Source organism: Thamnophis elegans, chromosome 5 (assembly GCF_009769535.1).
Source record: "Thamnophis elegans isolate rThaEle1 chromosome 5, rThaEle1.pri, whole genome shotgun sequence".
NCBI classification, from domain to species: Eukaryota; Metazoa; Chordata; class Lepidosauria; order Squamata; family Colubridae; genus Thamnophis; species Thamnophis elegans.
The window spans coordinates 46,667,123-46,691,508 of NC_045545.1; the positions used below are offsets into that span (position 1 = coordinate 46,667,123).

The 24,386-nt window shown below is 42.1% G+C and overlaps 2 protein-coding genes across 5 annotated transcripts in view; one reads left to right on the forward strand and one right to left on the reverse strand.

The window, feature by feature from the left end:
• LOC116509019 (F-actin-monooxygenase MICAL1-like) overlaps positions 1-3,836 on the forward strand; it is a 53,460-nt gene extending 49,624 nt beyond the window's left edge. The window contains 1 exon segment of the mRNA XM_032217897.1: positions 1-3,836. Coding sequence (XP_032073788.1) covers positions 1-146 — 146 coding nt within the window. The 3' untranslated portion in view covers positions 147-3,836.
• Positions 3,676-24,386, reverse strand: SMPD2 (sphingomyelin phosphodiesterase 2). 4 transcript variants are annotated; one of them, XM_032218022.1, is made up of 11 exons: positions 24,186-24,386; positions 20,551-20,599; positions 15,908-16,004; positions 15,386-15,462; positions 11,002-11,095; positions 10,806-10,895; positions 8,736-8,818; positions 7,995-8,127; positions 7,641-7,745; positions 6,028-6,178; positions 3,676-4,378 (listed from the first exon to the last, which is right to left on the reverse strand). In XM_032218022.1, the coding sequence occupies exons 2-11, from the start codon at positions 20,595-20,597 to the stop codon at positions 4,035-4,037; spliced, it is 1,221 nt and encodes a 406-aa protein (XP_032073913.1). In that variant the 5' UTR covers positions 20,598-20,599; positions 24,186-24,386; the 3' UTR covers positions 3,676-4,034. The 4 variants fall into 4 exon arrangements, with proteins under 4 accessions (XP_032073913.1, XP_032073915.1, XP_032073916.1 ...); XM_032218024.1 differs by lacking the exon at positions 24,186-24,386 and adding an exon at positions 23,845-24,178; XM_032218025.1 differs by lacking the exon at positions 24,186-24,386 and adding an exon at positions 23,789-23,815.

Consider the following 24,386-nt stretch of genomic DNA (forward strand, 5'->3'; position numbering starts at 1 on the left):
ATTCTTTGAAAACTTCTGAGGACTATGAGTCAGAGAAGATAATCCTGTCCCAACTGGTTGCAATTGTGAATCAGCGCAGTGCTCTCATCGAGATGCAAGACAGGAAGCGACTCAGTGAGCTTTCCGAGCTTTCCATGCACCAGTGATGGAAAATGCCTAGGATATTTGAGGTCAGGTTTATCTGGTGGATAAATTTGCTGAATGCCCTCTGTATTTGGCATGCCATTCCATTCTAGACTCTGACGAAGAAGCCTCATCTTTTGCAATTGATGCAACTTGATGCATCTGATGCAGCTATGTTTTTAAGTATTTTAAGGAGTAATAAGGAAAGTATGCAAAACTTCCTTTCATTGTTTGCAGATACAACTGTTGAAAGCTTTAAGAAAATTGTCTATTTGGAAAGAAAATAATATTCAGAAGATGTACATATTATTTAGCTATTGTTGTATATATTTGCAGTTAGCATGCTCTACTTTGACACAGGGCCTCATCCAACAGAAAAGATTTCTTTCACCCTTCTGCTGCAGGTGACTGTTATTTGTGATCTAGATGTGGTAAATTAGGAGGGGCTATATTGTTTAAGTGGAGAAGTATTCTAAAATCAAAAAAGCATTATCCTTCCATGAAGTTTGGAGAAGCCTTCAAATGGTCCAGAGTTGTGTTCTAGAGGAGGACAATTAGTTAAAATCTCTTGAAGGATACATGGAATCAACAGACTATTTCAGAGGAAAGAAATAGATGCCCTACAATAAAAATTAAAATGCCATCATCAAAGACCTTCCATTATAATAAATGCGCAAGGAGAAATATGCATCTCTCGCACATTTTTGCTTGTGCCTACAAGCATACGAGATGCTATAGGGCAAGATCTTGAAGCTGGACCAGTATGGTTTGAAAATGCATGCTCTTCCTGCAAAATAAACAACAAATATGGATGCAGATCACAATACACTGCTCTTGAAGAAAAACTTCAAGTGAACAGATGTTATTTGGTAACAAACTGAAAGTTGCTACTTCTGGATGAATATAAGCCAACTTGTTTTTCACAGACTTGCTCCAATAAATATAATGGAGTGAAAAGAAAATGCTCTTCTGTCTTTTGTCATCCAAGTTAATTTCACAATACAGGAAATATCCATCAAACCTTTTCAAAGTGTTGTTGGTCTTGGTCCAATTTCCTCTAAGAAGTGGCCAGGATTATGTTATTTGGTTTTCAGTAAGATTGCAAATGGTTGCGAAGACAGACAATACAGTTCTTAGCTAGAATAATTAAGTAATTACTCTAGTAATTAAGTCAAGCCTGACCTTGAATTTGAACTGAAACTAGTTAAAAAATAATTTTCACTTCAAGTATTTTTGAGAAAAAGAGAAATTTAGTAGATGAAAGAAATACATGTACCAAAGATGCCGTTCTAGGTAGAACTGTGTGCCTACTTCTTTACAGATACTGGATGATTTATAACTAATTTCTATTATAGTTTTAGAAGTATAATCTATGTTTGGGTATCGCAGCTTTGTGTTTTTAAAAAATCACTTTTTGACTCAGCCAGTCAAGTTCATCTCTTGTCTTGGTTGGTTCTGATTAACCCCACCCTAACATAGGTATAATAGGTGTTTTCAAATGTTTAAGTCATTAACTGTTCTGTGCACCAGATCCAGGTCTGATTGGTCTGTGACAATGTCCAAAATATGTATATATCATCTGGGCAAAAATAGGGAGGGCAGCAATGACTAAAGGGAGGGAAGGGAGGGGAAATAGGAGCAATGACTAAAGGGAGGAAAAAACAGGAAGATCAGGCGAGGGCTGTATGCATGTGCCATAAGGAGGAGATAGGAGGGAGGGGTGAGATATATCAGCTTTACCCTACACATCAAATAAGACTCCACCAAATTTGCCTTGGCCAAAACCCTAATGTTTCAGATTTTGGTTACATTGGACTCTGATGCTTTTGAGAGAAGAGGAGTTATAACCTAAGGTAACATGTATTGCTCTTTTCCGTGAACTTAAGGAAAGGTGGACTATATATGATATTCTGAATATATCCCTTCCTACAACAATTAAGCACTAGGAACTGGACAGCTCCTAAAGCTAATGCACTGTACACAAAATCTAAAGACTTGTGTGTTCAATTCCAGTAAAATGTTTGAATCACATAGAACTGTGGTGGTAATTCTATGGCACACGCGCCACAGGTGGCATGTGGAGCCCTCTCTGCGGGCACGCAAGCTGTTGCTCTGCTCAGGTCCACCACACATCTGCATACTCCTCCCACTGGCCAGCTGATTTGCAGGTCTCTGCCGTGCATGTGGGAGATGCATGCGCAAGGGTGTGTGTGTGATGTGTTGGGGTCATGTACGGGGGGAATGGGTGCCCCCCCAGCCCATATTTGGTCCCAGGAGGATTCAGGGAGGCCTGCTAGGCCCAAAATGGGGCACGGGGGGTGCGCGCATGTTTGTGTGGGGAACACGGGGGAACATGCATGCACAGGGGGGCAGGGAACATTGCATTATGGGTGTGGACTCGCATGCACACATGGTGTCGTGTGCTTCTGCGCGATTTCAGCACACGAGGACAAAAAGGTTAGCCATCACTAACATAGAATAACATCTGACTACCTGTGACGGGAAGAGTCACGGAAGGCCAAAACTGACATGCAATGTCTCAGGGTTGTAAGTAGACACAAACTAGCCAAACACAACACTCCTGGATATAGCAGCTCTTCTTTCTCACAAGGGCAGGTGGAGCATTTTATGGCTCCCGGAGCCTGACCATTGAAATTCCTCAGGCAAGGTGACACCATGAAAAACAAGAGTCAAAGAATTTCTTCCTACCTCAAAAGAAAAATAAAACTAGACCCACCCATTGCATTCCTTAAACTCTCCCCAAATTTTAAAGATACCACCTAATCCCTGAAGCATGGCCCCAATCTATTCATACGGATGACTAGTTGCAGTTTTATAAGACTCATATCCCAATTGCAGTCGCATTCATACATGAACTGTTAAAGACAGAACAAAACTTCATGTGTAAATGGAGATAGAATCCCTTGCCTATCTTATTCAGGTAACTCAGCTAATAGTGCTAGAGAACAGCCATCTGCTCTAGAACCTGGAGAGTGTGAACAAACATTAACATAAATAGGCTGGTTTGTTATAAAACAAATTTATATACAGGTAGTCCTTGATTTACCATTCGGTTAATGACGATTGGAAATTACAAGAACCCTGAAAAAAGTTGTTTACAATTGGTCCTCACACTTATGACTCTCATAGCATCCGCGGCCAATGATCATAATTCAGGCATTAGGCAACCGGCAGGTATTTATCTGATTGCCACTTCTGACCTTCCCAGATAGCTTCCAACAAGCAAATCTGAGGAAACTGGATTTGCTTAATGACCATGGCAAAAGTAAAATTGGTTGGCCACATAGTGACTCACTTAATGACCACATTGCTTAGGGATAGAAGTCCCAGTCCCAGTTGTGACTGTAATTCAAGGACTACTTGTAAAATTTATTCAGTTGACAATTCAGCTTTCGTTCTGCTAGCCCAGTTCTTCCATTTCTGTTTCCCTGTCAATGAACGGGAGCTACATACGAAAAACAGATTTCCATCAATAATTGGTGCTATTTACTTAGTACAGCTAAAAACATTATTGTAGGAAAAGCAGCTGTGTACAATTAGAAATATTTTATTTTACTCATCTGTTCTTGCCTGCTTTTTCAGTACAAATTTAACAGAGCAGTATGTGTTTAATTCTATTAAAACAGTATTTTATGATTTAAAAAAAATGTTTTTTAAATAGCCAGGTTAGTTTCAAAATCCACTCATCAAAATCAGCACAAAAAAGATCCTTAAAAATGTTACTGCTCAAAAATTCAGCCTATTAACACCACTACCTTTACAGTATCAAAGGCTAATTACCATTCCTTATTTAAAAACCAGGGAACTGTTATTGCTGGGAATCACAGAGGGACTTGCTAGTCCCACCTCTGCTCAGTCTCTTGGTCCATACCATCCATCCATCCAATGTTTCACCTGCTATTGAATTTGTCCTGGAGCGTCTGCAGCCCCACCCGCATCTGTTCCTCAGTTCCCCGGAGCACCTTCACTTCAATGATGTGGAAGAGATACAGCACAGTTGAGATAAGCAGGACTGATACAGAGAGTAGATTGAGCAAAGAGAAGGAGAACTTGGGGAAGGTCTGCTGCAGAGCTCCACCAAACATGGAACTCATTGCCATGGTTCCTTGTATGACCAGCAGGAAAAGAGCCAGAACAGCCATGCGGCCACAGAAGTACTGCTGCCGTTTTGCTGAATGTAACCCCACTTGCACCTCCAGACGGGCTTCGTTCAAGACATCCACCAGAACTGGCTCTAAAAGCAAAGAGAATGGTCAGCTTCAGCCACACAAAGCTGTTAATTTTACACAGTGAGATCCAGCTATCCCGGAAATTAGCTTTATGTAAGTGCCTGGGTAGAAAATTATAGATCCGTGATGGCGAACCTATGGCACACGAGGCGTTGCCCTCTCAGCTCCAGTGCACATGCGCGTGCTGGCCAGCTGATTTTCGGCCTTGATTTTCAGCCGTTTCTCACCCTCCGGAGGCTTCAGGGAAGCCCCCTGAAGTCTCTGGAGGGTGAAAAACCACCCAATACGCAAACAGGAAGTTCGGGAATGGACTTTCAGTTTGCACGTTGGGCTGTTTTTCAGCCTCCGGAGGCTTCAGGGAAGCCACCTAGAAAGCCTCTGGAGCCTGGGGAGGGCGAAAAACGGACCTATCGGGCCCACCGGGGGGTCACACGTGCATGCAGAAGGGGCATGGCACTGGTGGGGGGATTAAATTATGGGGATGGGCACGCAGGTACGCACGATAGGAGGTGCGCACGTGCTTTTGGCATCTGAGGCAAAAAAGGTTCGCCATCACTGTTATAGATGAATAATGATATAGGCTGTGACAAAGTAGAGAAGATAGTAAATAGCATCTGCTATCCTGCTACACAATCTCCTAGATCCAGGGTTGGTGGCCCAGTGCTGGGATACAATTCATTCGCAACCAGAACCAGGGGAAGTGGTGGGCCTGGGGGTTCAAAACTGCATTTGTAAAAGTGGCGCATGCGCACACATGCAAACCATCCCCTCTCCCCATCCTGCCACCGCTGACTCCACAGGTCTGCCGAGCAGAAAGGTTGGAGACCCCTGTCCTAGATACCACAAACTGTAATTATGAGAGGGATCACTTCAAACCAAACACGGGATATGGTAAGAGGCTTTTCATACACAAGCTTGGATAGAGTTGAATGAGCTGAATAAGCTGGCAGAGACTAATTGTGCTCTTGCAAGAGATTCCGAGCAAGAGAAGAAGACAATCGGCAAGCAAGCAAAGATTTAGGAGCCCTAGCCAGGCTCTGTGCTAATTGATGATTACTGAAAAAGAGAATTATATAACAAAGCACTGATATACTCAGCAGAGACATCCACAGGAAGAAGAAACCAGAAAGAAAATCAAGTCTGTGTTGATCGCAAGAAATCGCCAGCTAAAGTTTTAGCTAAAGTTGTTGATTAGTTAACAAATACATTTTAAAGGAGGTATAGTCAATTTTGGCAGAAGCACTGCTACAACAGGCAAGGAGCTAGTTAATCCCAGAATGTTAGAGCAATTAGGCCATAAAGCAATTCACTATATTCCCCTGAAGACAGAAACCAAAAGAAGGAGAGGAGATGAAGCTGCCAAAGATAAACGTGGATATTTGTTATGTTGCAAATTTTAAAAAGTGAATTAGCTCGCAAGAAAGTCATTGCATGCTGCCTTTTGTCTAACTGATGCTAAGAACCCTCTTGCAGAAGCATAAGGAATCTGGAGATTCCAGATGCTGCTTAATGTTACAGCTCCAAGAATCACTCAATAATAGCCTTCTTCTCTAGGAACGATGGTCATTGTGGTTCAGCATTAACTGGCAGGCCACACATTCTGTTCCTGCTGCTTTTGCTGTTTGTGGGAAACCAATGAAATCTGAACACTCACCAACTGGAAGATTGTTTTCACTTTTGTTTGATTGGACTACAGAGAGGGTCACTTTGACAGCTTCATGGTCAGAGTAAGGGAAATCTTTGCCAGGAGCAGTTCCTGTGGTAGTTTCATGAATATTGCATCTAATATCATATTGAGATGAGCCCTGTAAGGAAGGACAGTCAAGATGGCAAACTCTTTGTTACCTGCAGACAGCATGACTAAAGAAACAGTGGCCCCTCCCAAATGTTATATCTAGATTATGAGCTATAATTAACTTTTTTTTATTTGTCAACAAGTACGAGAAAACAAGTATGAAAACACATGAAAAAATGGCGCAAATAAATGGATATAAATAAGCAAAACATAGCTATAAACACATAAAAAGAGTACATATGAATGGGACAGTAGGACAGGGAAGGTAGGCACACTGGTGCGCTTATGCACACCATTTCTTATAATGCAGGAAAAAAATGGAATGTTTTTTTTTAGAAAAACAGACGCTGTTTGAAATGTCTAAAAGGAACTAGATTTACCCTAGGGAAAATTTCACTCTATTTGAAGCTTGTTGCCATATAATCTGTCCATAAAGGTAAATATCACCAAGGAATGTGATACTACAGCATCTCCTGGTAGTTTGTTCCTTTGGCTAATTTTTTATCTACTTTAATTAATCTTAAATGTCAACAACTGCCATTTAAAATCCCCTACCATATATCCAGATTTCAGCAATGCGTAGCTTCTTGCCTCTGAAAGGAAGACAGCTCTGACTTAAGATTTCTGCCAACCTACCAGTTCGAAAGCACATAAAAAATGCAAGTAGAAAAATAGGGATCATTTTGGTGGGAAGGGAACTGTGCGCCTTTGGTGTTGAATCATGTCGGCCAATGACTATGGAGATGTCTTCAGACAGCGCTGGCTCGTCAGCTTAGAATCGAAGATGAGCACCGCCCCCTAGAGTCGGGAATGACTAGCACACAAGTGTGGGGGAACCTTACCTTTACCTTTATCTTGCCCAGAGGTGGATTTCTGCCAGTTCGGCCTGGATCGGGTGAACCGGTAGTGGCGGCAGTGGGAGGCTCCACCTACCCACCTGGATGCTTCTGCGCATGCACAGAAGCTTCTGCACCTGCACAGAAGCTTCTGCACATGCGCAGAAGCTTCTGCAGACAAAGACGTCTCTGTGGTCATGTGGCTGGCATGACTTAACGCTGAAGGTGCACAGAATGCTGTTACCTTCCCATCAAAGATGGTTCCTATTTTTCTATTTGCATTTTTATGTGCTTTCGAACTGCTAGGTTGGCAGAAGCTGGGACAAGTAACTGGAGCTCACTAGCGAATCATGCTAGGAATTCGAACTGCCAAATTGCTGACCTTTCTGATCAACAACTCAGCATCTTAGCCACTGAGCCACCACATCCCTATTCTCTTCTGAGAGCAACTGTCATATGAACACATCAGTAAACAACAAGTAGCTGAACCAAAGGATGAAGATGAAAACATGCAGCAGCTGCCTTGTTCAGTGGGAAGTTTTTTTCAAATGAGAGCTTTCATTCTCACTTGCTTCCCAAGCTCTCTCTATAACACTTTGTTCAGTCTCTGTTTTCTAGAGATTAACCTGCACGTACCTTATAAAGAACATAGTCAATACGAATCCCCTGGGGATAACACTGCAATTCTTTCTTGTTGATGTAGCAGTTGGCTGGCACAAGGGTACAGCCATCTTTACAGCCCTGAGAAGATCAGAGACAACAGAGACTCTTAACACAACATTTAGAACAGCAGCAAGAATGCAAGAGGTGAACTGGATTTCCATTGCAGAAATCTAAATTTAGGGGAACAAAAAGGGAGACAGTGAAATGGATAAAACAGGTCACTGTACATTAAGCTTTTGAATGAGGGAAATAATTGTTTCTGAGTCTCAATGACAATATCAGATGTGGAGATATTCATGTACTTAATGTGCATGCAAAGAGGCTCACTTTAATTTTCTCTGCGACTATGAAGGAATCTTGCAGCCCTGTCCATCCTCTCAATAGTCGAATGCCAATATCTTCTGGGTGCATATTCAGATCCCCTCCAAGTAGCACCACATCAGCTCCTTTGGAGGTATGCCTGGAAAGGTGGGAGAGCATCACAAAACAAGAGAGAGGAGCTTTTTGAAGCGAGAGATATGAACGGTGTTATATCAAATTTATCTCTAACTAGTTGGATACCCATGCTTCACTACGAAACCATGTGATCGGGCCAGCCCGCAGGCCGGATAAGTCATGCGCTGGCCACACCCATATAAGGCAACTGGCAGTTGGAACAGAGTTCCTTTCAGGTGGGGAGAGGGAAGTAGAACGTCTAACTCCTTAGCATCGACGCATGTTAATAAACTATTGTATACGAAATACTGATGATCTGATGGTCCTTCTGAAAAATCCTTTCTTAGCAAGCACCTAAAAGCCCAGAGGAACATATGTGCCAAATTTCAAATTTCTGGCGTTCAAGTTTCTTTACAGTTCTGGAGATTTTGTGATGAGTGAGTGGTATTTGGAATAAACATCCTTCTCAAGATGGGCATGAAATAAACTGAGCTTCTCTTGAGTTAATTTTTTTTAATTTTTAGCTAACTTAAGTTATCTTTAAGGGGTCACAGGGGGCACAACAAGTGGCCCCTATCATTGGGTTCCAATACAGCACAAACATTTTTTGAATCCTACAGCTATAGTACTTACTGTATGAATTGGCCAAGTTCCCAGGCCTGAACCACTCGATGGGGCAGGTATGTATCCTTCTCTCGGGAATATTCAGCATGGAGCTGGGGGGGGGGGGAATCAATATATAAAAAGCATACATGTGCATTATCTATGAAATTACACAACCATTATTTCCACATTCATTTTAGCTGCTAAATATAAAATAACAAGAAAAAAAATCTTGGTTTGTGGTTACGAGAGAAAGGTGGAAAGAATGTAAGTTACATCATCAACTTCTTCCCAAAAGTTTTATGATAAAAATGGACTTTTTGATAGAATTGTTTGATTAATCTTAGATTACTGGTAGATAATCTTAGCATTAATGACTGCTTGGTCTCAAGAATCAGAAATAATGTAAATCTTACTATTTAAACACACCAGAAACAAATATCTGATATCTTGTTTTTTGGGGGGAGGGGAGCCTTTGAGTCAGTGTTGATTCCTGGTATCCACTAGACTAGTCCCAGCAGTTTTCTTGGCAAGATTTTTTAGAAGTGATTGGCTACCAACTTCTTCATAAGACAGAGACAGTGGCTGGCCCAAATCTGGCTTCATGCCTAAGGCAGGACTAGAACTCACAGTCTCCCAGTTTTTAGCTTGGTATCTTAACCACTATAGCAGGGGTCGGCAACCTTAAACACTCAAACAGCCACAAAGGTCCTAACCGGAAGCCTCCCATTCAATTCTGGAGCTGATCGGAAGTCATGTTCCCCCACCATAGAGTCTCTTCCTAGTGTGGCATCCTTTTTCCTCTGCCAATCGGAAGTCCGGTTCCCCCACCATAAAGTCTCCTCCTAGCGGGGCATCCTTTTTCCTCTATCTATCCTAACCAAAAGCCCTATCAATTGTGGAGCTGACTGACAACAGGGAGCCGCAGCAGAGGGATGAAAGAGCCACATGTGGCTCCAGAGCCGTGGGTTGCTGATCCTTGCACTATACCAAACTGGTTCCATTCATATACACCCAAAACAGTGAACAGTACATATTTGTTCCGTCTTCCTCCTTTTCAGAAATCTTGCTCAAGTTTTCTAATAGCAGTGCAAACCCCTTGATCTGCAGCACTAAAGACTAACCACACTTTGTCTAGGCACACAGAATTTTGCCTACTCCAGATGTCAAGATTCAAAACAGCCACTTGTGCAGGAAGATGTGGAACCCGACAGCAAGGTATTACTGAGGGTATGAATTCATGAAGATGGCATCTTCCTAACTCAAGTCAAAAGATGGGAAGTCTAGACGCTTCATCCCTGTCCACATGATTTACCGTATATACTCGAGTATAGGCCGACCCGAATATAAGCCGAGGCACCTAATTTTACCACAAAAAACTGGAAAAGTTATTGACTCGAGTATAAGCCTAGGGTGGGAAATGCAGCAGCTACCGGTAAATTTTAAAAATAAAAATAGATACCAATAATGTTTTTGAATATTTATTTCAAAGAAAAACAGTAAACTAGCGGTGTATTCAATGAAATACTTCACTCACCTCATGATGCTAATGTCCCGCTGTGATGATGATGTCCCGTGCAGCCGCGGGAGCGATGTCCCGCCTCCTATGACACACGGCACAGTGATTCCTATCATTGGATCACTGTACCAGAGGAGGTGGGACATCGCTATGTGGCTGCTTGCCATAACAAGGAGGAGGTGGGACATCGTTGCAGAGCGGCAGGAGGGGGAGGAAGGGGAATCGTAAAACAGCCCTGCATTACATTAGAACGTGAGGAGGGGGGATGGTGCGGTGCGCGCTGCGCGGCAAACTGACACAGAGGGAGGGGAAACTCACAGGGGCACTGGGCCATTCACGAGTGTCACCCAGCGGCATGGCCCCGCCCCTTTTTCTCCTCCATTTCGGGCAAATTTTTCACTGACTCGAGTATAAGCCGAGGCGGCTTTTTTCAGCCCAAAAAGTGGGCTGAAAAACTAGGCTTATACTTGAGTATATACAGTAGTTATTTTGATAGCTTGCTCTAAGTACTCAATGAGGGATTTGAGAGAAGCTTTCATAATTTTAAAGTGGAACAAAATAAAATAAATAAAAATGCTCACATGAGTCACATAGACGTTGAAAATAATGCCCTGGATCTTTACCACTATGAGACCCACGGATTTGCCACCGAACCAGTCTCCATGCTGGAACTGTGAAAGAAAAACGCACACATAAAACACAAGGGCAAAACTGAAACAATGAGTTCACCAGTAGAAATAGGTGTGCCTTGGACTCTTTCCTAAGCATGTTACTCACCATATATGGGTAACCATTCACAGAATATTGATACAAAAAGGTGTCCAGGATCTGATGTTTAGAGAAGATGCAGAGCCCGCTGCCGATCACTCCACTGCAGAAGAATAGATACCAAATTATTATTTTCCCTATGGTGGGCAGTCTTTGAGAGTTTGGGATCAGACTTTTTGTCAGTTGCCAAAGTTCTGGGAGTGGCAATGTCACTGGGAGTGGTGAGGCAAGAATCCCCACTTCTTTCTCTCATTTCTTGGATTTTCAAAATTAAATGGGAGCATTAAGACTACTGGAAGCTGTATGCGTTTAATTTATCTGGCTTTTGCAAACAATTGTACCATTATCTGTCAAATTTTGGCAGGTAGAGTTGATTCTCAGGATTGAAAGTAAGGAGGGGTTTTCATATCTCTGATTGAGAACAGGACTCCATTCCTACCCACCATATGAACCTAAAGCTGAGCTTTCTGGAATATAACTCTGTGGGAAACACAGGTAAAGGTTTCCAGAGAAAAATCAGCAATTAGAATGTTTGGAATTATGGCTGGCTCTCTGAGAAAGGGGGGACCTTTTACAAAACCACCAGAAATTGAAGCTTGCCATGAACTGCGGTTTCAACAGCTACATATACATCGGATGTACACATGTGCTTCAGTTACAACAGTTTGTTTAGTGACCATTCAAAGTTACAATGGCACTGAAACAAGGGACTTATGACTGTTTTTCAGAATTATAACCGTTTCAGCATCTCCATGGTCACATGATAGTTGCTGTGTCCCTGGGTCATATGATCACCATTTGTGACGTTCTGATAAACAAAGTTAATGGCGAAGCCAGATTCACTTAACAACTGTATTAGTAATTTAACAACTATGTTCCTAATTTAAAAACTGCAGGGCTTCAATTCAGAAATGGGTTCCTAGCGATTCGGACTGGTTTGGCCGAACTCTTAGTGGTATGGGGGCCTGAGTCCCTGGAACCGGTTCCCTGGTCGCTGTTGTTGCTATTTTATTTTTTAGTTCTGCGCATGCGCAGAACAATTTTAATTGAACTATGCATGTACGCGCACGCACAAAGCACGCACCTCAGCAAACCAGCAGTAAAGCTGGCCAGAACACAGCCCTGGTTCAATTAATGATTAGCAAGAAAAATGTAAAATGGGACAACTCTCACTTAACAACTGCCTCGCTTAGCAACAGAAATTCTGAGCTGAATTAAGGACTTCCTGTACGGTATATCTGCAATCGCAGGACAATTTATCTGATCCATGTGCCAAAATTTGTACAAAAACACTAAGCAGCTCCTTGATCAGTTGCATTTAAGTTATACAATATACATATTTATCATTTCTTTTGTTTTATACCATAGCAGATCTGGAGGTTTAGTTACTCAAGAGTGAACAGGGCTCAAAGAAGTACAGGAAATTCAACCGGTCTCCTAGTGTGATGCGAGTATGACACAACATCCTGCTGTATTTGCATGCAAGCTATCTAAACAGCCTTAGTAACCAGTAATAAGTTCCTTGGTGTCATTTTCAAGAGCAAGTAGCATAACAGGTCCCAATTGAGACACATCCCATTAAAACAAATTTTCAGGCTGTTCAATTAACTTGCCACACCTGGTAGGCAGGGACTACGACATTCAGTTGATAAGCAAAGGACAATCATTGTTAGGAAGGTAAGTCCAAGTTTAGGTATAGTTAAGAACACATATTTTTGCAGAAAATGTCTGGAAAAGACTTTTTAATCTCTGTGGCAACCCAACACAGATCTTTGTTTAGAAGTTTTCAACCACCTCTTCCCAACTGGCATCTTCCAGCTGAGAGACAGCAACTAGCCCAAAGTCAACCAGCTGGCTTCATGCCTATAGTGGGGCTAGAACTCAGTTTCCTGGTTTGTAGACTTCTATTTTACCCGTTATACCCAATTGATTCTATTTATATATCCTCAGTAATGATGAACACTATCTATCTATCTATCTATCTATCTATCTATCTATCTATCTATCTATCTATCTATCATCTATCTATCATCTATCTATCTATCTATCTATCTATCTATCTATCTATCTATCTATCTATCGCCACACAGAAAGAAAAACTGGACAACTTCCTCAGACATCTCAACAGCCTACATCCCAAAATACAATTCACTATTGAAATAGAAGCAAACAACCAACTTCCCTTTCTGGATGTCCTAATCTACAAAAAAACCCAATGGCTCCCTAGGACACACCATCTGCACACCAATCATACTTACATGCACAATCCTGTTCTGACCCCCTCCCCCTTTTAAAACATTAAAAGAATGTTTTAATCAGTCCAAGCTCTTGTTGGCTGCAAGCCCAAATAAACAAAGATAATAGCTCTGGCAGAAAGTCCTATAACTCACACAATACTGCAAACCCAGCTTCTCTTATCAAGCCACTTATCCAAGTTGGCTTCTCTCGGTTTGTGGACGCGAACGAGAACCAGAACGAGAACGATCACGAGAACGTTGACTTCTGTAACCAGGGCATGGCACCAGCAGTCTCTTTTATCAGCAGGAGAGGATCTTGATCAGCGTCAGCTGTTCGTAATCACCTCCTGTAGTTATGCTGAGTAGCCCTGCGCCTGCATGCATCCTGATACAACTCCCAAATGTTTTCATGAACATTCCCTTTGATCCAATGCTCTGCCGCCACCTGGTGGCCAGCCAGTCTCTCCTCGCCCTGCTCGGAGTCGACATCCTGTCCAGGGTCCTCCACCTCCTCCAAGGCCGACTCATAAGCCCCCTTGCTGTCGGAGTCTGGTGACAGCTCTAACGGCTCCTGCTGGGCCACAACACAATCCCATCACCACCCTGCACAGATCAACTCTGTAGCCAAGAACTTCATCTCCAGAAACAAACGCCTAGCCAACAAAGACACCTGAAAACTGAATTACACACTATCACAAATGTATTAATCTCCAACGGATTCTAAAGAAAAACAATTACCAACCTAATCCAAAGGGAGACTCACCCCAAAAACTGAGACACAGAATGGCATCGCCCTCCTCCATTACATCAAAGGCACCACAGATAAAATCAGCAAAATTCTCCACAAACACAATATCAAGACAGCCTTCAACACTGATCAAAAAATAGCCAACATCTTAAGAAACCCCAAAGACTAAAATCCAACTAGAAAACCAAGGAGTCTACGAAATACCATGCAAATCTGCTCTGCAATATACATAGACAAACGAACAGGAGAATAAATGCACGCATCCACAGAACACAAGAACACAGTAAGAAAAAAAAGAAAAAAAACTTCCTCCCTTTTCCAGCACCTTAAAGCTACAGGACATGAAATTAACTTTGAAGGAACCAGGTTAATCTCCAAAATTGAACACTTCAACAAGAGAATAATTATGGAAGCCATCGAAATAGAGAAACACCCCCACAACATGAATAAACGTGATGATACCTCCCGCCTACCAGACATCTGGAAACCAGCCCTGGTAAACAAATGAGCCCCACCTACCATCCAGGCCGTTACAACACAAAACAACAACGGACCCACAGCCAGCACCAATCAGTACCAATCTACCAATCATGATACAGCCACACATCCAATCAATCCACTTGCGGAAATGGGGCCAGCACTCCCCCCAAAGGTTTGTAGAGGGACGGCAGCTCCGATCATGCTTTAAGGCCAAAACACCAGCCTGAAGATGGCAAGTGAGACCTCGCTGAAACGTTGCCAAGACAATCTCAATCTTACATGGGAAAAGACCCGAATAAAACAAGACCACCATATATATATATATATATATATATATATATATATAGATAGATAGATAGATAGATAGATAGATAGATAGATAGATAGATAGATAGATAGATAGATATAGATATAGATAGATAGATAGATAGATAGATAGATAGATAGATAGATAGATAGATAGATAGATAGATAGATAGATAGATATAGAGAGATAGAGAGAGAGAGACCGCTTCATAGTGTGGTCTCTCTCTCTCTCTCTATCTATCTGTCTGTCTGTCTATCTATCTATCTATCTATCTATCTATCTATCTATCTATCTATCTATCTATCTATCTATCTATCTATCTAATCTATATATATAGAGAGAGAGAGAGAGAGAGAAAGAGAGAGAGAGAGACCGCTTCATAGTGCTTTACAGCTCTTTCTAAGAAGTTTACAAAGTCAGCATGTTGCCCACAACAATCTGGCTCAGTCAACCTTGAGCCAGTCAGGACTGAACTCCTAGCAGTGGGCAGAATTTGCACCATTAGGTCTCCTGATTCTGAACGAGGAAGATTTTTTCTGCCTTATTAAATTGCATTAACTGGATATCTATGCCATTCTGAAGTTAAACAAAGAAAACTTATTTCCTGAACTCCATTTTTACCTTTTGAAGTAGTGGGAAGAAGGGTAGTGGATACACAGTTTCTTTTGCAGCATGAGGTAATCTTTTTCACTCCACACCTGAAAAACAAAATGCTATCATCACAGTGACTATGAAAAAATTAACAAAATGGCATGTTGATCTGGAGACCAAGGTCCCTAAGCTTATATTCCATTAATTGCCAGTCCCAAAATAACTTCCTTTCATTTGTTATGTTTCTCTGGAACTGTGTATAATCCTCTAAGATTTCTTCAGAGCACAGCAAGGACGCCTCTGCTCATCTGTATCACAAAAATTGGCACATCTTTCCAGTGACTGCATTTACCCATTACACTAAGCCATGATATCATTTATTGAGTTTGACCTTGTGACTAGATATTGTATGAAACAGGCCATGATGGTTTCTTCAACAAAAGAAACCCTGCCTTTAACATCATGTATGAAAATGTAATGTCATCAGTTGAAGTAGGATTAAAACCACATTTTTGTTCCAACCAGCTCCATTCTAGCATGTGAAATCTTCACCTCCTGTAAGAGTGCCAGGTCAAATCCCTCCTGGTTGAGGACATCCCCAATCAATGCAACACGCTCTTGCCGCAATTTGCTCAGGTAACGGATAGCCCTAGACAAAGTGAAAAGGAAAAGGAGTGAGGATCGCCATTGAGATGGATTGGAATATGACTTCGCATTGAATCAATTTGTATGTTTACTTATATAAGATTAGTATTACTGCGTGTTCCTTTAACTTCATATGTGTCTCGCTCTGTTCAACTCAAGTAACATCCTTGATAATCTGTGTCTGTCAGGGACTACCTGGTCACAAAACATGTGCCTGTGGGGACACAGGATTCGAGAGACATGGACTACCAAAGATACTTATTCCTTCCTGCTGTAAAATGCAGGTTGGCTTGTTATTAAAGCCTTGACTGAACATATCAAAGCTATTATACTGCATTTTTAGAAATGTGCCTATAATGTATTCACAGCTAAGGATTATATGCTTGTGGTTATCATCTACTAGTATGTGTACATGCTCAAATTATTTTTAGTCATCTTACTAAATAAAATTAATGTAACCTTATGGCTCTTGTTCTTATCACTTCTGGGCACAATAGAAGTGACTCACTATAACCCCCTAATGTGTGAGTCTTCTCCAGTTTGTTGGTTTTTAAGCGATTTTTACCATGACACAGCTTATTCCAAATACTTTACAAATAGTGAAGAAAGAAGCATCATATTAAGGGCCAATCTTAGCCCCAAAGAATTTTGTTTATTTGTTTGTGGCATTTGTTACCAGAACATTTTTGTGAGTGTCTCTGAAGGTATAACCTACTTTTATCCCATCAATGAGGTAAATTGAACTGAAACTAGCAGATCTCAGTTCACTCCCAACATCTCAACCATTAGATGGAGTTATTTTGCCTGGACTGCTGGCTGGGGAATTCTGGGAGTTGAAGTCCGGACATCTTCAAGTTGCCAAGGTTGAGAAACACTGATTTATGCACATATACTTAAGATCAATTAGAAAGCCAGCATGTTGAACCAGTTTGGTGTAATGGTTATGGTACTGGCTTAAAACCCGGAGACTGTGAGTTCTGGTGCCACTTTAGGCATGAAAGCTAACTGGGTGACTTTGGACCAGTCCTCTCTCAGGCCAACTCACCTCCCAGGGTTATTGTGAAGAAAATGGAAGGAGGGAGGCATATTATGTATGTTCCCCTTCTTATAAAGTAATAATGGTAGGGTTAAAAAAATCTTTACAAAAAGCAACCCATTGGGTGAAATGGAACAACAATCTGAAGAACAAAACCTGGTCTATATACCTGCTTTAGAAGGAAGATCAAGAATCCTGCTATGGTAAAAGAGATTTTGAACTTTTAACGTACAGCTAGAAAACTGATAACTTTTTAAAACACAGCATTTTATGAAAAAATACTTTAGAAATCAGAGAACTAACACTGAAAATAATTGATTGGAATAAGAATTGTTCTCTGTAAAACACAAGCATATTTTTGTACTACAGGGAACAAGAACAAAAACAGAATCCTACCCCAACCTCATGATGAGCAATTAAATTTTTACCACTCAGCTATATTTGCAAGCTAGATCCAGGTCAGCACTGGAATTTGAACTTTCCCCAACAGAAGGATTTTTTTTTAAAAAGCCTCTCTGAATATTTTGTTTTGTTTTGCAAATAGTAGAACTGGGATTCAGAGGCTGGAGCTACTAATACAACATGGATCAGTTACTCCATCTCATTTTGGAAAGTGTAATAATCATTTCTGTTGTGGCCCAGCAGGAGCCACTGGAGCTGCCACCAGACTCTGACAGCGAGGGGCCCTATGAGTCGGCTCTGGAGGATGTGGAGGACCCTGGACAGGGTTCCGACTCCGAACAGGGCGCAGAGAGGCTGGTTGGCCACCAGGAGGCACCTGAGCCTTGGACCAGTGGGGAGGAGGCAAGGGAGAGTGAGCCGGACACCAGCAGTGAGTTGTTCCTGGATGCACGGCACCGAAGAGCTACTAGACGTCAGGAACAGTTGCGTAGTTACAGGAGGTAATTGCACTCAGCTGGTGGTCATTAGGCTCCTCTCCAGACTATCCCATAGCGGGCCAGGGATAGAGGGCATTCCTCTATCCTGGTGCTTCTTGACCTCTCAGCGGCCTTTGATACCATTGACCATGGTATCCTTCTGCGACGACTGGGGGAGGTGGGAGTGGGAGGCACCGTTTTACGGTGGTTCTCCTCTTACCTTTCGGACAGGTCGCAGTCGGTGTTGGTAGGAGGACAGAGGTCGACCCCCTAGGCCCCTTAAATATGGGGTGCCGCAGGGCTCGGTCCTGTTCCCCCTCCTATTTAACATCTACATGAAGCCGCTGGGTGAGATCATTCGCCGGCACGGGATCAAATACCACCAATATGCGGATGATACCCAGTTGTATCTGTCCGCTCCGTGCCAACTCAGCGAAGCGGTGGAAGTGATGTGCCAGTGCCTGGAGGCTGTCAGGGTCTGGATGGGAGTTAACAAGCTGGCATTCAACCCAGACAAGACCGAGTGGCTATTGATGTTGCCCCCCAAAGATAGTCAGATATTCCATCCCTTAACCTGGGGGGTGAAATTTTACACCCCTCAGAGAGGGTCCGCAACTTGGGTGTCCTCCTGGATTCGCAGCTGACATTAGAACACCACCTGTCAGCTGTGACCAGGGGGGCTTTTGCCCAGGTTCGCCTGGTGCACCAGTTGCGGCCCTATCTGGACCAGGAGGCACTTCGAATGGTCACTCATGCCCTCGTCACCTCAAGGCTTGATTACTGCAATGCGCTCTACATGGGGCTGCCCCTGAAGAGTGTTCGGAGACTACAGTTGGTCCAGAATGCAGCCGCGCGAGTGATATCGGGTGTACCTAGATACACTCATGTTACACCTATCCTCTGTGAGCTGCACTGGCTTCCAATCGGTCTCCGGACACGTTTCAAGGTGCTGGTTATTACCTTTAAAGCCCTACATGGCCTAGGACCTGGCTATCTGCGAGACCGCCTCCTGCCACATACCTCCCAACGGCCCATAAGATCTTACAGGCTGGGCCTCCTCCGGGTGCTGTCGACTGGGCAATGCCGGCTGGCGATCCCCCGGGGGAGGGCCTTCTCTGTGGCTGCTCCGGCCCTGTGGAACGATCTACCTGCAGAGATCCGGACCCTTCCCACTCTCTCGGCCTTCCGAAAAGCCACTAAAACCTGGCTGTTCCGGCAGGCGTGGGGCTGTTGACCCCATAAATGAGGTCCAGCCCCATCTAGGTTTGAGTGTATGGTGTGTTGTTTTTAAATCTGTTTTTTCTCTTTTCCCTATATTTTAGTCTTATTTCATTCTTGTATTTGTAAGCCGCCCGGAGTCCTATGGGATTGGGCGCCATATAAATTTATTAAATTACAATTATTAAATTACTATAAAAAGACTGCTTGTGCACACTCTCCTCTTGCAGAAGTCAACACAGGAACAAATGTCGGAGAACATTACTGTGAGCTTGGCAGGTTGGATTGCTGCCAAGCCTTATCTGTGCTGGACTGCTGCCCAAGCTTGTTTGTGCCGGTTTGAATTGAATTGAATTGAATTTTATTATTTGTATGCCGCCCTTCTCCGGGAGGGACTCAGGGCAGCGAACAACTCAAGAGGGGAGAAGGGGAACATAGAACAGAATACAAGTAATTAAAATAGGCAAGAATCACACAACCACACAAGTCGAGAGGGGAGGGGAACTCATCAACCCCAGGCCTGCCGGCAAAGCCAGATTTTGACGGCTTTTCGGAAGGCCTGGAGAGAGGTGAGGGTCCGAATCCCTGCGGGGAGTTCGTTCCAGAGGGCTGGAGCTGCCACAGAGAAGGCCCTCCCCTGGGTAGTAGCCAGGTGGCATTGGCTGGTAGACAGAACCCGGAGGAGGCCAACCCTGTGTGATCTAATGGGTCTTTGGGAGGTAATTGGCAGCAGGCGGTCTCTCAAGTACCCAGATCCAATACCATTGGTTTGCTGCCAAGGACCTGTCTGTCTGTTAATTAAATGCCATAACTTATCTTTGGCTCGGAGTGTGTGTTTTGCACCTAGCACAGAAATGATGTCAGCTGATAGAAGGTACACTTCTTAAAGGGTAAAGAAGAAGTAGGAAAAACCTATGAGAATTATATTATTTAAAGCAGTTTAGCTGCTTAATGGGGAAATAAAGTTGAATTATCACAGGTACACTACAGGAAATAATCAATGTGAGGAAAATTGTGTTTGAATAACTTTTCAGATATGCATTATCATAGCTAAATTTTAATCCACACTTCCTCCATCATTTTGGCAAAGCGGCCCATATAACCAAAACTCTATTGTAACTATTGTAAAATTATAACTAAGAACTTGTGGTCCAAAGAGCAGGACAGGAAGGAAAGAGAAACCAACAGCCTTCAGGGAATAATTAACACCTACATCACACACTAAAATCCCAAAGCACAAAGACAGGGCACCTGATTTGGGATAACAACTATAAACCCCAAGGGGGGGAGGGGGACCACAGTTTTTAAAGTAGTGAATACAATTCAGAACTCTTGATAGTATCTTAGAAATAAGTCACAATGAAAAAAAGCTGTTCAGATCAAAGCTGCCCCCAAACAAATGAAAAAGATAAACTCACCAGCAATTGAGGTCAAAGATACGAAGCTGGACTAGAGAATCCTCCATTGCTGTGGATGCAAGACAATGTACAGGTGAATTCCAATGAACACTTAACACAATGAGAAGTTCTGTTTCAACTTTTTGAGCAAGCTGGGACTTTTTTTTCCCGCCTCTGCCAGAAGAACAAGAATTGTAACTAAGAACTATGGTTTGGGGACTTTGAAGGGTAAAGTTGGGGTGGGGCAGTTGGAGGAATTGATTCAGCCAGGTTTTGTGTACAAAGGCAGAGGAAGCCTCTGTGGTAAACCCCTTTTCATCACTTGAATATTTGTGTCTCTTTAGTTAGTAAAAGCAATCATAAAAAGTTTTGAAATCCACAGCTGAGCAATACATTTTTAAACACCAATGAAAATGTAAATTTTCAAGTTCTCCAGGACTCTCATTCTGGAAGAGAATTCGAAAGCTTGCACACTGTTGTGACATTTTAGTTGGTCCAGATAAAGGAAATGCCCAACTATGGCACAACTATCAAAGTGAAGGAGATCAAAGTCATCCTCCCTTTGACTTAATGCCACTTAGATATGATAGATATAAATTCCCCTTATTCCTAAGATGGCCAATAGCAGTCAGCAGATTCTGGAAAGTTGTTCTAGGTATTATATCTGCTCACTGTGCTCAGCATTTTTTCTGACTTTTGAGGTTAGCATTTCTGAGCCACACAAAATGGTAAATGTTATACTGTATGAGTTTTAAAGAAGAAATATCAACCACATTTTGAATATGTGCATTTCATTTTTGTATAATTTGTGCTAGTTCTGCAGTTTTAGCCTTCATGCGTTTCCTACTACTAGCCTTGTTTTTTTTTTAATTGGCATTTTGCATCCTAGTTGTTTTGTGTCAGAAATTTCTGAACTTTATCCTAAATTTACTATAATGACCATTTCTATGTTTGGAAGGCTTTCTCCCACTGATTGGTAGTGAGACATTTATTCCAATTTTCCTAAAAAGCACACAAATGTTGTTATGTAAACATGTGCATCAGCTTGGGTGACAAATGTTCTGAGCCTTGGGTTGGGTTTATATACTGCACAAACCTATAACAGGATGTGCCTGTTTATGGCAAACAGAGTGCACAATACTAAAAACATCTGAAATGACTCTAATATGAAAACATTATGATTTGACAGTTTTCTATACAACTAATGAACAAATCTGTCAGTCACTGTCTTGTCTCTTTCCAACCAAGACTTACAATTTAACCTTAACATTACTCTTTATTTCGTGACCTTAAAAAATTACATATTTTATGTAGCTTGGCTTTGCTACCTGAATAAATTTTATTATGTTGATCTCTTCATTATATAGCAACAAGGTTGAAATTTATTACATAGTGATATTAATATACCATTGAAGGATTATAATATTGCTAAAATATAATTTCAATATTTAGTGAGTATTGAATAAGAAATCAGAAAGTGATCAAACACATTCTACAACATGTGCATCAGGGGTGTGCTTGCGGGTGTGCTGCAGGTGCTTGATGCGTACTGTGTGCGCATGCACAGTGCAATAAAAGTTGTTCTGTCCATGTGCAGAAGCGAAAAACATCATGGCAGTGCCAGAGAACCAGTTCAGGGGCGTGGCGGGCACGGACTGCCAAACCACTACCAGTTCGGCTGAACCGGTCCAAACTGTTAGGAACCCACCACTGATGTGCACTGATGTTGTGAAGTTAGTTTAGCTGCTGTTTAGCATACTCCATTTTTACACACAGATTACTGTGGTATGCTTGGTATAGGCTATTTATGCAATCCCCTACATGGCTTAAAGTTAATTAGCCTTGCAGCACAAAAATAAATGGAACATAAATAAAAAATAAATGGAACATTAAGAAAGCAAATTACAAAATAATCAAATGCTTACTATAAAATTATCACTGTTTTTAAAGCAGTTGCTTTTTCTGAAAGTGGGAGAGACATTCTTTGAGAACCATGGTGTTCATAGAGTCAGTATTAGCTTTTCTTAAATTTACCCTCAGGTAAAAAAAGCCTGAGATGGACTTGACAACTCTTCCTTCCTTCCAATCTTTTGGTATTATAGTGTGATGACAATGCCAGCAAAATATAAGAATTCAAATCTATGACTGCCAATCTGTCTGACTGCCAATAGACTTGGGGTCCAGTTCTACAGACACAACAAAGAACTATATAGCAATAATACATTCATAAAATACAGGAAGTAAATGTCATTCCTTTTCACAGTATCGGGCAGAGACAGTAAACATTCTATTATATAAAAGAAACTTCTTGAGGCAGAGGGAGTACCCTCTTATCCTAAATCAAATTCAAATAATATTATACTAAGAACAATTAAGAATCTTATACACCCCAAAACATTACAAATGTGTCATAATGCAGATTTTCACAGCATTTAATAATGTCACCCAATTTCATGAGTTCCCAACATTTTTATCCTCAAATGTTAGATATCTCATTAATGCCAGAAATCAAATATCAGAAGAAGCAACATTCCAAAATCACCGGGGGGTGGGGGGGTATTTTAGCCAGCCAAGACAATTTTGCCAATGATCCTAAAGTGACCACTCTGAAGCAAAACTTTAAAAACAGATTGCAAAATGAAGACCCTTAATTACAATTCAAGAATAGAACTATACAGCTTCACTTTAGAAAATGTTTCTGAACAACTGACTTCCAGCATCAACCATTCTGGCTGATGGTTTCAGTTCAACATTTAGAATTTATCTTCCCCATTCCTGAAGGAGACATTTTGCCTGTTTTGATTTGAAGGGAGATCACAGATTTAAAAATGCACTCTACAAGCTCACCAAGGTTTGCTCCTCTGTTTAATAAATGTCATTTGCACACACTATGGTTGTTTTTTGCTTTTTGCTGTCCAAATCTAATGGACCTTTATCTTCTGCATCATGACGGCATTTTGTGCACCAGTTAAACTATTGGTTCAAATAACATTTTGAAACTCTTGAGGCAAAAATCCAATGTCTTTTGTTCTGCATTGTGTAGGAAGCTTCAACATCCACTTGAGCAAATTTGGGAAGGGGGTTTGGGAACAGTGCAGAACAGGGAAGCTCATTTCCCACCCCTCTCGAGTCACTGAACATTTCCAAAGACATTAACAAAACAGTTACCAGGAAGGAAGTCGCGTGTGTCCTCTTTTTGCTGGAAGAGAATGCTCAGTCGCTAAATCAGATTAAACAAATTCTCCCACACTGAATTCACCTTAAGCCTCTTTTTTCCATCTGACGTTCAAGGCATGACAATATTAGCACGCTCACCATTCCCAGTAGTTTGCTCAAGGGACGTTTTAAAGAGTGCTAGAGCAGCGTGTCTTCGTCTTCAGTCCTGGCCGATTTTAAAACAGAAAGACTGCCAAGCATTCTATCTTAACAGGTATCAATCTCCTATTTCAACATATTGAGGGGAGGGAAATCAGCCGGGGGATGCAAAAGCAAGCAATATCCCAGCTTCGCAGCAGCTTTCCAGCAAATACTACAATTGCTGCTTGTGACAGCGAGAAAGAGAAAGAGGAAGGAACAGAGCAAAGCTACCGTAGAACAAACGATTTAGGGTGCAAGCGATACGGGACTCCGAAAGAGCTTGCAGAGCCGATGCATACCTGGGAGTTTCTATCACCAGCCAGCCGAGCCCAGGTCAAAGTTTCACTCCCTGCCAGCCGAGCCCAGGTCAAAGTTTCACTCCCTGCCCTCCATAATTCGCGCGAAGACCGTCCGGCCACCAGCAAAGCAGCGACAACTAAAGCGGGGAAACAGCGCCTAACTGTGCGGTGCGCAATGCATCTCGGGCCTTGTAGGCGTTC